Consider the following 13,772-nt stretch of genomic DNA (forward strand, 5'->3'; position numbering starts at 1 on the left):
GCAAATTTGGTTCATGGTGCTTCTTTTTAAATCTATGTGAATTTAAAGTCAATATTATAGAATATTATTGTATAATTGGCAGAGAATTTAGGATTTTGCACATACTCCCTATGTCTGCATGCACTCCCATTTTCCTCCTATGTCCCCAAAGACATGCAGATTAAGATAAATGGCGAGTTTAAATGAGACCTAGTATAAATGAATGCATGGGAGGACCCTGCAATGGACTGGCACCCTGGCAAGGGCTCTTCCCTGCCTTGAATACTATACGGCTGTCAAAGGTTCTGCCCCACCAACTTTGAATTAGATAATTTAAACACAAGACTGCTAAGCTAATTTAAGAATGAGGCATATGATCATGGAGGTCAATATTCTAATACAATAACTATATTTGACTCTGATTTAATATTTAATAAGGGATCTCAATGGAAGTACAATAACATAACCTACATGTTTGTATCTAAAGTTAATAATTAAAAGTCTTTCTGTGCCTTTTTCCTCTGTGGGCATTGCTTGATTTATGAAATAACTTAAAACCATCAGGCAAAGACTCAACCAAGGGAACAGAGTTGTTTCTTAAAATTCAGTTAATTTTTCCATGGCTTTTCCACACTGAGTACAGGCTTAAAGCACAGGAACACATTTACAAACCGAACTGTACCATTTTAGTTCAAGAGTGCTGTGTATTTGCTATGGAATCCGTATTAGTCATGCCTTTTTAATTTCATGCTTCCTGTCTGTGAGAAATTTTATTCTGCTGATATTTAATTGTATTAATTTTAATCTAGGGAGGGATACTGGCACGGTGGTTAGCACTTCCGTCTCACAGCTCAGGTCACATTTTTGGGCATAATAATTTGTCCATCTTAGTTGGCAGACATTTACCTAGCCATCAGGGACACTTCTAAGACCATTGCACGATTATAATCCACTCAAAATTACTTCAATTTCTCCTTCTTTTTGACTTCAATGCGTTTTGTTCAGTTCAGTGAAATTTCCTGAACATTTCTGTGATATTTAAGTATATAGAAATCTTACAAGATATATTCACGTCAAAAAAAAACAACTACTTTTTTACAATTGCTTATGGATTATGCTATGAAGGTTGCTAAGGGTTGTGATGGTGTTACTGGTGTTCTCAGAAGGAGTTGTTTCATCTTACAGGGCACTCTGGATATCATCGAGAGGAGTCGCAGGGCATGGCTTGATGGCAACTCCGGTCTGTACCAGGAACTGAGAAGGACGGCTGTGAGCACTCTGCGTGCAGATAAGAAGGTGTTTGTTAGAGGAATCTGTGAGCAGGTGACACACTATTTGTGGTCAAGTAACCCACGTCCTGCTTACAAAGGAATCAAACCATTATGCACATCCAAATATGTTCCTCGGAGAGTCACAGTCAGGGCAGCTGATGGAACGGTCTCTTAGGATGACACTGCAGTTGTGACCTGCTGGGCTAGCTACTTTGAGCAGCTGTTCAAAGCTGATCCTCCAGCTAGGATGTTGGATATCTCTAGGTCCATGGTTCTTGAGGCTGATCCTCCAATCGGCTGTGGACCACCCAATCTCCCTGAGATTGCACAGGTAGTGAATCAGCTAAGGGTAGGGAAGGCTGCAGGGATATGTGGCATCTGGGGTGAACTTCCCCAGGCTGGTGGTAAGGCTGTCCTCCTGGTATTGCAAGAAATCTTTGCTTCCATTTGGGAGACGGGCGTCATCCCAACTGTAAAACAGGACTTGTCATCCCTATCTGGAAAGGAAAGGGTGATTGCCTAGATTACGGCAAGAACGGGGGGATAACACTGCTCTTGGTGCTGGTTAAGGTCATTGCTAGGATCATCCTCAATAGGATCCATGATCACTTGCTCACCTACCAACGACCGGAGCAGTCTGGTTTTACACCTAAGAAATCTACCATCAACCGCATCCTGGCACTGAGGGTTCTCATGGAGCACAAACACAAGTTTATTTGCAGCTTTTGTTGATTTTCATAAAGCACTCATTTCAGTTGATCGAGCTGTCCTGTGGGACATCCTTGGACTTTGCAGGATCCCCTCAAGGTTACTGGGTATCATGACAGGCCTGTATACTGGTACTGTGAGTGCTGTGCAGAGTGGAGGCAGAACCTCTTCATTTTTTCCAGTTGTTTCTGGGGTTCATCAGGGATGTCTTCTTGCTCCTACTCTGTTCAATGCTTGCATGGACTGGGTATTGGGCAGGTTCGTGAGGTCCAGAGGCTGTGGGGCATCTTTTGGTGAAGAAAGATTCACTGATCTTGATTTTTGCAGATGATGCTGTGATCTTTGTGGAATCAATGAGACACTGAACAAGGAGTGTTTGGGCTTGCGAGCGTCCTGGATAAAAACCAAGATCCACCAGTAGTGCGTCTGTCTGCAGAAAAATTGTGTTGACCTTTTTCAGAGGTTTACTTACCTCAGCAGTGACATTCATGTCTCTGGTGACTCTTCCTATGAAGTCAGTAGACAGATTGAAAGAGCATGATGAGGTTGCTGGAAAGGGATGTGTGGCGCTCTCAATATCTATGCAAAAGGACGACAGGTCCAAGTCTTAAGAGTCCTTTTACTTCATTTCTTGCTATATGGTTGTAAGACATGGACGCTATCCAGTGACCTGAGACGAAGACTGGACTCCTTTGGTACTGTGTCTTTTCAGAGAATCCTTGGGTACTGCTGGTTTGACTTTGTGTCGATTCAGCGGTTGCTCGTCGAATCCCAAATGAGGCACATTACCTGCATTATGAAGGAGATTCAGTTACGGCGTGATTCCCTGAGGGTGATCCGGCATGCAGAATCCTCATTGTTAAGGACCTGAGTTGCTGAACCAAGCCAAGGGGATGCCCACGTAACATCTGGCTGTGGCAGATATGTCTGCCTGGGCAGTTGCCAACTAGTATCCCAAGCTGTTTCATCGTGTGGTGGATGCGGCAACACGCTGTACCAGTTCATGCTCCCTAACCTGACCTGACCTATGTTCCCATAAAATGTAGGAATTACATTTAATAGCAGAATGGTTGATATGATCAAAATATACATTCTTACTTATACTAAAACATGGGCAGCTATGGTCAGCTGTAGTCTATCTGCATGTTTGCCTTGCCTCCTTTGCCAGTCCATTTTTTGTTTTCCTCTTAGCACTTCCATTAGTTTCATTATTCATTTTTTGTTCTTTTTCTGGGATAAAAAAGGACACATTCTCTGGGTATTTCTATATTGATGTTTGTATTACTAGTACTATATTGATGTTTGTTAGAGTAGATAGAGATCCTTTGGCTTATACTGTAAATGTTGCAGGGCTTCTTTATATCAGAAACCTGTGTAAACACTCTGAAACTTTCAAATTATTGAAGGGCACCATATAGGAATACATTTAATTCAATATCCTTAAAACACTGCATAAAACACTTCATTGGTTTGGAAAATGAACATATGTCATCAATAGGTGTAAGTTGGTAAGTAAGAGACTCGGGGCTCTTGATGTGTACAGCAAGCTGCTGGAAATATTCTACAAGTACATAGTAGCCAGTGTGATACTCTACCTGCAGTCTCTTGGGGTAGCAAACTGAGCTTGAAAGAAGCACAATGCATGAACAAACTTATTAGTAAAGACTGCTCCATCACAGAGCTAACCCCGAACACACAGGAAACTGTTGTGGAAAAGATGATGATTGCAAAATTGAATGCCATCATGAAAAATCCCCTCTATTCCCTCCAGGAAGTGATCTCTTACAGCATTTTTAGCCAGAGACTCATTCCACTATGATGTGCAAGAAGCACCACTGAGGGTCTTTTCTGCCCACTGTTAACAAGTACCGATATTCTTGTTAAGTTTATTTTTATTTATTCATTTATTTATTTACTTATTCATTGATTGATTGGCTGAATTATTTGTCCCGTTGAGTCTGTATCCTTGTTTTTTATTTTTCTTCTGCTGTATACATCTGCATTTCCTCAAGGTATTAATAATTTTTATCTAATCAAATTATTAATATATCTTTTCTTTTTCAAGTTGTACTTGGCATATGATTTCAGATACACAGAAATTAAACGATTTGTTGACTGAGTCCATATTTAGGATGATTAACTTATTCAGAGAACTAATAATTCATTTCTTCCTTCATCTTGAAGAATAACTGAAAAGTTAATGTATGTAATTTTAAAGTTTAAATATATTTCGATGTTCCGATTTTTATGGAGTAATTCATGAAATCTACGGCCTCATATATAAATGGTGTGTACGCACAAAAATGTTGCGTACTCCCGTTTCCACGCTCAAATCGAAATGTATAAAACCTAAACTTGGCGTAAAGCCACACACAGTTTCACGCTAGCTAAAACCCTAGAACGCAAGTTCTCCACTCGGTTTTGCAGACTGGCGGCACCTAGCGTCAAAGCAATGCTACTGTTCTAGTGTGGTTTCCCTTTCTTTTTTAGATCTTTATAAATACACTGAAATTAACCACATATTGTTTATTAGTTTAAGGCATCTGATTGTAACTAACCTGTAACAATATAATGGTCCACGGAATAGCCAAACTATTCCAAATACCATAACTGCTTTAGCATTGCTACTTTCACTGCACCTTCTTCTTCTTTGAGTGGCTCCCATTAGGGGTTGTCATAGCAGATTTCTTTTTCCATATTACTCTCACGGCACCACTCGGAGTATTTATATCACTGTATCTGAGTAGGGAATCACACCTCTACACCAGCTGATTGGAAAGAGAATTATCAGTATACAGCATCAAGCACACGCTGCCTCAGCCATGCTGCCTATTGAACTGCTCTCATACGGCAAACACTTCAGAGCCTTTCCTAGTGGTTCAGAAACAGTTTTATCCCAAGAACTATAAATGCACTCAATCAATCCATCAAGTGTTCCTTGTAGAATGCTTTGTACTTATAAGTACAATTACCTCACTGTAAATTTGCAATACGATTATAATATTGCACAACCTGAGCCACTTGTGCGTATTTACATTTGATGATGATATCATTTTTAAGATGAAATGCAGTAAAATATGTTTATTATATTATACAGATAAAACTTTAACTTAATTTAAATAATCAATATTGTTAATAATTAAACATGTGAGGACACGGTGCCACAGTGCTAGCGAGGAGCTGGCACTCTGTTCACGGATTGTTCCTGCCTTGCGCTGTATTCTTGCTGGGGCTGGCGCGACAAGGGAAGGATAGATGGAAAGAATAATTAAACATGTACTACAAAGATATTTCAATGTTCCTTAAAAGTTTTGAAGAATCGGCATTGTTCTATTACAGAGCTGATTGTGAGGCGATTTGGTATTTGAAGAAAGAAAAGTAAGGACAGGAATTGGGGGTTAGTACGTTTGAAAGAGACAGTACTGCTGCAATAAATTATTTCATCGAAGGTCACGCATGGTGCAGCAAGCATCTTGCATGAGTCATGAACAATCACTGCGCCACCGTGTTCCCATGTTTAATAACATGATTTAACTCCTATCATCATGAAAATGATATCAAGTATACATCTCAGTGCAGGTGCGTTACTTTTCACACTGACTGGGATTTATGGAGCGGAAGAACGTGAAAGTTGGCAAACACACAGAGTTTTGCATCTGGATTTGTTTGTGCGTACGAACATTTTTGCTTTTGTCCTTACGCCATGTTTTAGTGTGAATTCTATGCGTAGCATTATGCATGAGGCCACTGGTGTTTGTAAGGACAATGTCAAGCAGACCCTTTCTCAGTTGCTCTAATATATTGATGAAAGACTAAAAAAAACTCTCTGCATGCACATAATGGAACACTTTGGAGGTCCTCCCATTACAGTATATCCATTACAGATACTGAAAGTAGTCTTATAAGAATGGTCTAGCCCTACAGGATGAGGGAACAACTCTGGCAATATGATGTCAGGCCAGATAATTACATGACAACTACTAAAAGAACATAATGCCACAGTATATAAATGTTAGGGCAATCCATTTATGACTGCTATGTGCATGGTCTCCCACCTGCACCTTCAGCTACTGAGTTTGGAAGCATCACAAGTGATGACAAGAGCCTTATAGGCGCTTAGTGACACCGCCATTAATATTAAAATACTCTTCATATTTATATAGTTCCAAAGTCATGTTTCATATTCTCTGTGGAAGCAACTGGAAAATGTTATATAATGGAGAATGTTAAAAGGAAAAACTTTTTGTTAGTTCCCTTGATCTTGATTTTCAGTAATTTATCACCAACAGTGCTCAGGTGATTCCTTATTAAAACACCACATTTTAGTCCCATGAGAATTCTTTGCTTATGTTCTTCTCCAAATACATAGTTTAATACTTGGGGGAACAATACACTATACTTACAAAAACTATTATACAACATCATTGTTTTGAAGATGTACATATTTAGTGAAAAAAATTCAAAAATAAAGATCAAGGTATACAGTGATGTTTTTTTTTTTGTTCCTTTGATAGGAGAGGTTCAGGCGTTTTATGGTTAAAAGGATTAAACTGCCTGTGATTCCACACAGCAAGAAGCAGACATTAAAAACTGATATTAGGATGCTACACAAGGCATGAGAACTAATTGGCCTTTATTTTATATAACACTTTTTATTCAGCTCACTTTTCATGAACAGTGCTCCTCATTTTACAAGGGCAAATTTTTGAACAATAGGCATGATGAATGACTTGCTTAAGGTCACATAGTGTTCAAGCGGTGGGATTTGAATGCACAGCCCTGCGGGGTAAAAATCTTTCTCCTTAGCCTTTAGGACTGAGGGATTTCAGATGATTCTTTCATTATCACATCATGTGTTTTAGTACTGTGGCTGAAATAACTTGTGGTCCAAGCAACCCGTGATAAATATCTAGAGTCAGTCTTAGACTGCATGACAGTCTGCAAATGGTATGTGCAGCCCTTTGGTACTTCTGATAGCACAGAAATGCCTACAGTAACAACCGTCAGAAACCCACCCAATGTAGGCTACACAGCTGAATGTAATGTCCCTAATAATGTTTTCTATTTTTTCTATCATTGTGGGAATAACTTATACTTATTTTTTGCTTTAATTAGTATACTGATTCTTTTTTGGAGAGTTAATTTATTTATATGAATAAAATGTTTAACTGTTTCCTAATATTAAATAGTAAAAATGAACAACTTGTACCAAAATTACAACTGTGTTACAGAATAAAGAGAGCAATTAAAGAAAGGGAGCAGTGACGAAAATCAAATGCACTTTCCGTCTAACAGGTTAAAAGACCAAAACTCTAACCCCATACTGAATAAATGATGTTTCCTTGCTTATTTCTGTACACAAAAAATAAGAAGAGGAGATATAGTTCATAAGTTGTGCTTCCTTCTAAAGAAGAGAGGGAAGAAAAACAAAGGTTTTGTGTTGTTTATTGAATGTCGAGTGTCTGTATGCACTTGCATATAGTCGCTTTCTGCTATCTTTGCACTATGAATAAACTGTATTATTATTGCAGGAAGTATGTATGCGTTATTTGTTCAAAAATAGTCTAGTGCCACTAAACAGAAAAAGAAAAGTGGAGGTGTATTAATGAATTTTGTTCAGATATTGCATCATCCCTGCACAATTCTAGCCATTGCAGCTTGAATGATAAACAGAGATATCCCTACAATACAGCAAAGGAAGAACATAAGGGAAAGAGTGCAAAAAACATTTAAATAGCTAAAAAAACGGAGAAAAGTCCTGGATGAGATGCAAGTGAATTAAAATTACTCTTCATCAATAAAAAAAAAATTTAAAGCGCTAATCCACGGAAGGCCATAATAAAAATAAACTAGAAAATGAATTGTACAAAAGATGGGCAATGATGGCATTAGGAAATGGTCTATGTTGATTTCACGTTTCATACTGGTAAGAAATAATACAGAAAGTTATGTGAAACATATGGTTAATACTGTATATAATTTGAATCTGTGCACGGCTATGCTCCTAGAGACAGTGGACAAATTAATAAGTGGATCCTGATCTGAAGAAAAGAAACAAGCAATAAGTAAGTAAGGACCCATTTGTACTAACAGAAAAAGATATTCTGAATTCAAACTCTAAGAAAATTTTTATTTTGGGAAAAATCAAAATTATTGAAAAAACAGAAAAAATCATTAAGGGAAAATAAAAGATTTTAAATAAAAATGTCAAATAAAATGACAGTCACAGATCTTGAAATACACACGAGCATGTTGAATCCTTGGTAGCTTAGAGTGGTTTTTTTATGGTTAAGTCTACTTCTTACTCTGCTCTCCAATGGGGTAGGAGAGGGTTGTCTGATCTGATTTTAATAATTTATTCATTGTAAAGAAATCCATAAATTCAATTAAAGAAACATAAACACCATGAAAAAACAAAAACAGGGCTATTAAAGAAAGAGATGAGGCTAATTTCAAAACACGTAAATCTAAATTCAACACATGCTAAAAGAGCCAAAAAAAATGAATAAAGGAATAATTTACAACATAAAACAAGCACATAGTGAGAGATGAGGTGTTTAACAAGAAGTTTAATTATTCAGTGACAACAAGGTGAAGCATTCCGTGCCTGTCGTTGACCCCTCATTTCTAGGTAAACAGCAATCATCAAACTGCCTCTGAATTAAACAAATCATTTGTATCCCTGATTAGAACACTAAAATTAAATAAAGTGGAGTTTCAGCTTTTGGAAAGCTAATTGTCTCTGGCAAGAAAATCATAAATAAAAATGCAACCAAAGAAAATGTCTTTATTAAAGTCATTGACAGAAAGTGACCTAGAGGATACTGTAACAAAGACCACCCTGGAGCAACAATGGTATGAGTTTGAGAAAGTAACCAAGAGATGGAGAGATGGAAAATAGATTGACAGAATCATAGCCATGGGAATGGCCTCTGTCAAACTTACTAACAATAAGACATTTGAGCTAAAACAAAAATGAAGCCATATAAATGCTGCAAATGTCCTTACACTAAAGTCATTCACTAACAACACAAATTAAATTTGGTTTTGAGAAAGATCCAACACTAGAATATCTGCAGCTATGCCATGCCATCTTTAAGGGCCAGGATAAGAGGACTCCTATGACCTTCCTGTCCAGTGACTGGCAACAGACATAGTGACCACAAACAGTATGGTCACAGTCATATAAAATGGTCACAAAATGACTATAATCACATAAAAACAGAATACTTTGTGCAAAATGGTATTGATGTAGACGCCATAATGTTAGAAGGTAGGTACAGTAATCCCTCGCTATATCGCGCTTCGACTTTCGCGGCTTCACTCTATCGCGCATTTTAAATGTAAGCATATCTAAATATATATCATGGATTTTTCGCTGGTTCGCGGATTTCTGCGGACAATGGGTCTTTTAATTTATGGTACATGCTTCCTCAGTTTGTTTGCCCAGTTGATTTGATACAAGGGACGCTATTGGCAGATGGCTTAGAAGTTACCCAATCAGAGCATGTATTACATATTAACTAAAACTCCTCAATGCTATGATATGCTTGATTATTCTTTTGACTGCTTGATTGTTTGCTTGTCTCTGCCTCTCTCTCACCCTCTCTGACATTCTCTGCGCCTGACGGAGGGGGTGTGAGCAGAGGTGCTGTTTGCACAGAAGCTGTTTGCTTAAAAGATACTGACGTTCCTCTAAAAAATGCCGCTTTATTGCGGTGCTTGGCATATTTAAAAGCACAAAAGCACATGTATTGATTTTTTGATTGTTGCTTTAATCTCGCTCTCTCTCTCTGGCGTTCTCTGCGCTGACGGAGGAGATGTGAGCAGAGGGGCTGTTTGCACAGAGGCTGTTTGCTTAGAAGATACTAACGCTCCTCTAAAAAATGCTGCTTTATTGCGGTGCTTCGGCAAACTTAAAAGGACACATATTGATTTTTTGATTGTTTGCTTTTTTTTGCGAGCGCTCTCTCTCTTAAATTCTTTTCTCCTGATGCAGACACTCCTTTGAAGAAAAGATCTATTTGCATTCTTTTAATTGTGAGAAAGAACTGTCATCTCTGTCTTGTCATGGAGCACAGTTTAAACTTTTGACTAAAGGGTGTTATTTCATGTCTAGAGGGCTCTAATAATGTTAACAGTGTGGGAGAGTTTATAAGGGCTTAAAATATATAAAAATAACCATACAAACATATGGTTTCTACTTCGCGGTGTCAGGGATGCCAGGGGCCATGACCCGGCCGGGACGCCAGGAGGGACCGGAAGAGGGTCAGAGCCCTGCCTGGATCACGTGGGGTTTGCCTTCCGGGTTGCTTTGGGGGCCACGGGTTGGAAGCCCTTTCCCTGTAGGGGCCCGTGGTCGCCGCCAGGAGGCGCCCCAATGCCTTGGGACTTGTTTCCCCAGCACCCCGCCACACCAGGAAGTGCTGGGGGGAAGACTTTGGAGGATACCCGGAGAGCTGCCGGGAGAACAGCCGGCACTTCCGCCACTGTAGAGGAGAATGCCGGGAACACCTGGGGCTCATCCGGGTCCTGTATAAAAGGGGCCGTCTCCATTCATTCGGAGCTAGAGTCGGGTGGAAGAAGGACGAGGCAAGAGGAGTTGTGGAGGCGGCCGAGAATTGTGGCCAGGACTGAGTGACTGTTTTGGGGTTTGTGCACGTGACTGGGTCTGTGTGACCAATGAACTGGGGTCTTTGTGACCAAATTATTGTAAATAATTTGTATAATAAACGTGTGGTGGTTTGACAACAACATGTCTGCCTGTCTGTGCCCGGGTACCGTTCACAGCGGATTTTCATCTATCGCGAGGGGTTCTGGAACGCAACCCCCGTGATCGAGGAGGGATTACTGTACAACTAAAACAAATATATAAAAATTTCAAACATATCACAAAAAGACTCCAGGGAAACAACAAAACAGGTTTACAACAAACAATACTTACGATATAATAATGCCATTGTCAATGGAAAAGCTGTCAGAAGGCAAGCCTGCAATATTCCATGCTCGAATTTTCACTGGTTCACCCAAACTGACTGTGAGAGAGAAGTCGTCTGAGCAGGGAATGTGACGATTTTTGCACGTATCAACCCATTCTTTTGTCTGAATCTAATGAAAAGAGAAAAAATATGGTGTCAAATATTTGGTGATTGTGTTTAGGCTTGGTGTAATGCTTCTGTAAAAAGAAGTAATTTTTCTACCTTAATTTTTTTTTTTGCACAGCTAAAAGAGAATGTTAGGAAGAGAAGTAAAAATGCATAAACCCCAAGTAATCTATTTTCAAATAAGAGGATTTTATTTCTTCAACAGAAATTTTAAGCCACTAACAAACACATACCATATCCATATCAAAAAAGTAAGAATAAAATGAATGGAAATACTAAGCTCTGACAAAGAGGAAGATGGAGACAACACCTAATGGCCTCCTTATGACATACCTTCACACGTGTTGGGCACTCTCTGTTTCTTCCTAATCTCTCTCACACATTTACAATCACACTGTTAGCTACCTACCTGTTGTCCAATCCTCTCTATGTACATTTGATAGTAGTAGTAATAGCATTAGTATTATCATGCATATAGTATAGAATACAGTAAAATTCTTAAATGCATGTCTGCCCAATATGCAAAATGTGTCCACCATATTTAACAAGAATTAATTTCAATTTAATTAACAGAAATATAAATTATACTCCTATTTCTATATTTTCATTACCTGAAAGCATGTCAGGCATTTTGATTTTGAACTACAAAGTGCCGAATTTATTATGCTTATGAATATGAATATACATTTTTATTATAATTTTTGACTTATCGCCTTTTAATTCTTTCTATATGACTTTTGTTTCACAGTACATTGTCCTCTGTATAGAACTGATTCTTGCCTTTTGCAATGTGGTACTTTCAAGCGTAAATGGTATACAGTACATAGAAAAATGTATTTCCATAAAAGGCAGGCAATGTCTGGGATGTGAAGTTGTTAACTGATTTGTTATTTTACCCATTCTTTTAAGCGTATGTTGGTTCAAAACAAGGGATTGGATTATGAAGTTGACACAAGATCTGTGCAGATGTCTGATACGAACTAATCATCTACTTCACTAATTACCAATAATAGCAGAGCGAAAAACAATATGCACATCCTACTTTTAGTCACTGTTTCAGATATTCTGGTCAGTCAGCGAAAACCACTCTAACCATCTATAACATAAGGGGGATAGATATAGGTAGATTGGGGGTGTCTTAGAATCTTAAAACCAGGAAAGCTACAGAATTAGATTATTCAAAGTCAAGAAAAAGAAATTCTGAATCCATCAATGAACTGTAATAAACACTTCCTATTTGATAAGTAATGAATGACGCTTATTTTTCTTCACAAAAGTTACCGACTTGATCCCCTCTATGAGCCTAAGTGAGTCATTTTGCATATATCTATTCCAAGTGTAAAAAAAAAATGTAAATATTTTTTGTAAAATTGTAAAACTCATTGGCATGGTGTTCATTATTATATTAGTACTTTATATATATTTTAATAATTTCGTAATGTGTTTTCTAGAGGATATTTATAACAGATCAGTTTGCCACTAAGAACTGTGTGAATAATCTATTTAAATTATGGCTATTAAATATTATTTTGTGAATAAATTCGTCATAAAGTAAAAAGTTTATTTTTTGCAAATACAGACAAAAACATTTGTTATGCTCATGATTATCATAATTAATCTGCGCTTTAGCAAGTCATCTGAATAGAAGAGCAAAGTCCAAGAATTGCAAACATACATTTAGATAGACGCTTTAGCCATAATACAGTATAATGATAATTTAACTGTGCAAATGCTAAGGTGCATCTGAGCGTTTTTCCAAGTGGCATATTTAACAATATTTCTGGAAATTTTCATGTGTTTGGGACGTTGTGAGCGTATGACCTGAAGTGTGGATTATGCAACACAAGTAAGATGGCTTGTTTTCATTGACCTTTTGGTATCGTTTCCCATAGACTCCTGTTATATAAGAAACTTAGATACACCCACTCTGCATGGGATTAAACAATTTTCTCAGCCATCACTACAAACTGCATGGGGTAAGTAACATAAAAAAAAATTCTTTAAAGAAGGGGTATTCATTGTAACAATAAAACCAATTAACTGTTTGCAGTTAATGGGAAAAAATAACATACATAAATGAGCACTTCATGAACAATTTTAAGCAAAATGAATACATTTATTTCATAAGTTTAACACTATTTATATAAAGATTTTACAAAAAGGTATGAAAAGATTCATAATCGATGCTTCTTAATTATCAGTTAATAAAGTCATTGTTCATCAAAACCTTTGAGGAAATTGGCTATACAGTATATAGTGTTTACTTACATGCTCATATAGTTTATAACAGTAAGCACAATTTGAATAAAATTGCTGAACCCTTTCTACACTGATGATTTTATTTGGACATGCTGAAGGTTTAAGTTGTTTGCTTGTTCATAGTATACTGGCCATATACTTTTCCTTCCCATGCTCACACAGGGTAAAAGCAGTGAGCACACATATATTAAATATAAACATTCCAGAGAAAGCAATGTAAATTTGATACAATTTGATACAATACAATTGTTTTTGTTTTGATAATGTATATTTTGCTAATCCATGAGGAGAAGCTGTCTCTTCACATAACCTTTTGAAGTTCAGAGTGCAGGGTCAGCCATTGTACAGTGCCCCTGGAGCAATTTCTTTAGGTAAAAAGCCTTGCTCAAGAGCCCAAAAAGTAGGATCCCTTCTAGCAGTAATGGGATTTGAACTAGCAACCTTACAGATA

The 13,772-nt window shown here is 37.7% G+C and overlaps 1 protein-coding gene across 1 annotated transcript in view; it reads right to left on the reverse strand.

Moving 5' to 3' along the window:
• dnah7 (dynein, axonemal, heavy chain 7) overlaps positions 1-13,772 on the reverse strand; it is a 422,487-nt gene that overhangs the window by 143,154 nt on the left and 265,561 nt on the right. Inside the window, exon 43 of the mRNA XM_039755900.1 lies at positions 10,903-11,066. Within this exon, the coding sequence (XP_039611834.1) occupies positions 10,903-11,066 (164 nt within the window). The remainder of the gene's footprint in view (positions 1-10,902; positions 11,067-13,772) is intronic.

Source organism: Polypterus senegalus, chromosome 6 (assembly GCF_016835505.1).
Source record: "Polypterus senegalus isolate Bchr_013 chromosome 6, ASM1683550v1, whole genome shotgun sequence".
In the NCBI taxonomy this organism is placed as follows: Eukaryota; Metazoa; Chordata; class Cladistia; order Polypteriformes; family Polypteridae; genus Polypterus; species Polypterus senegalus.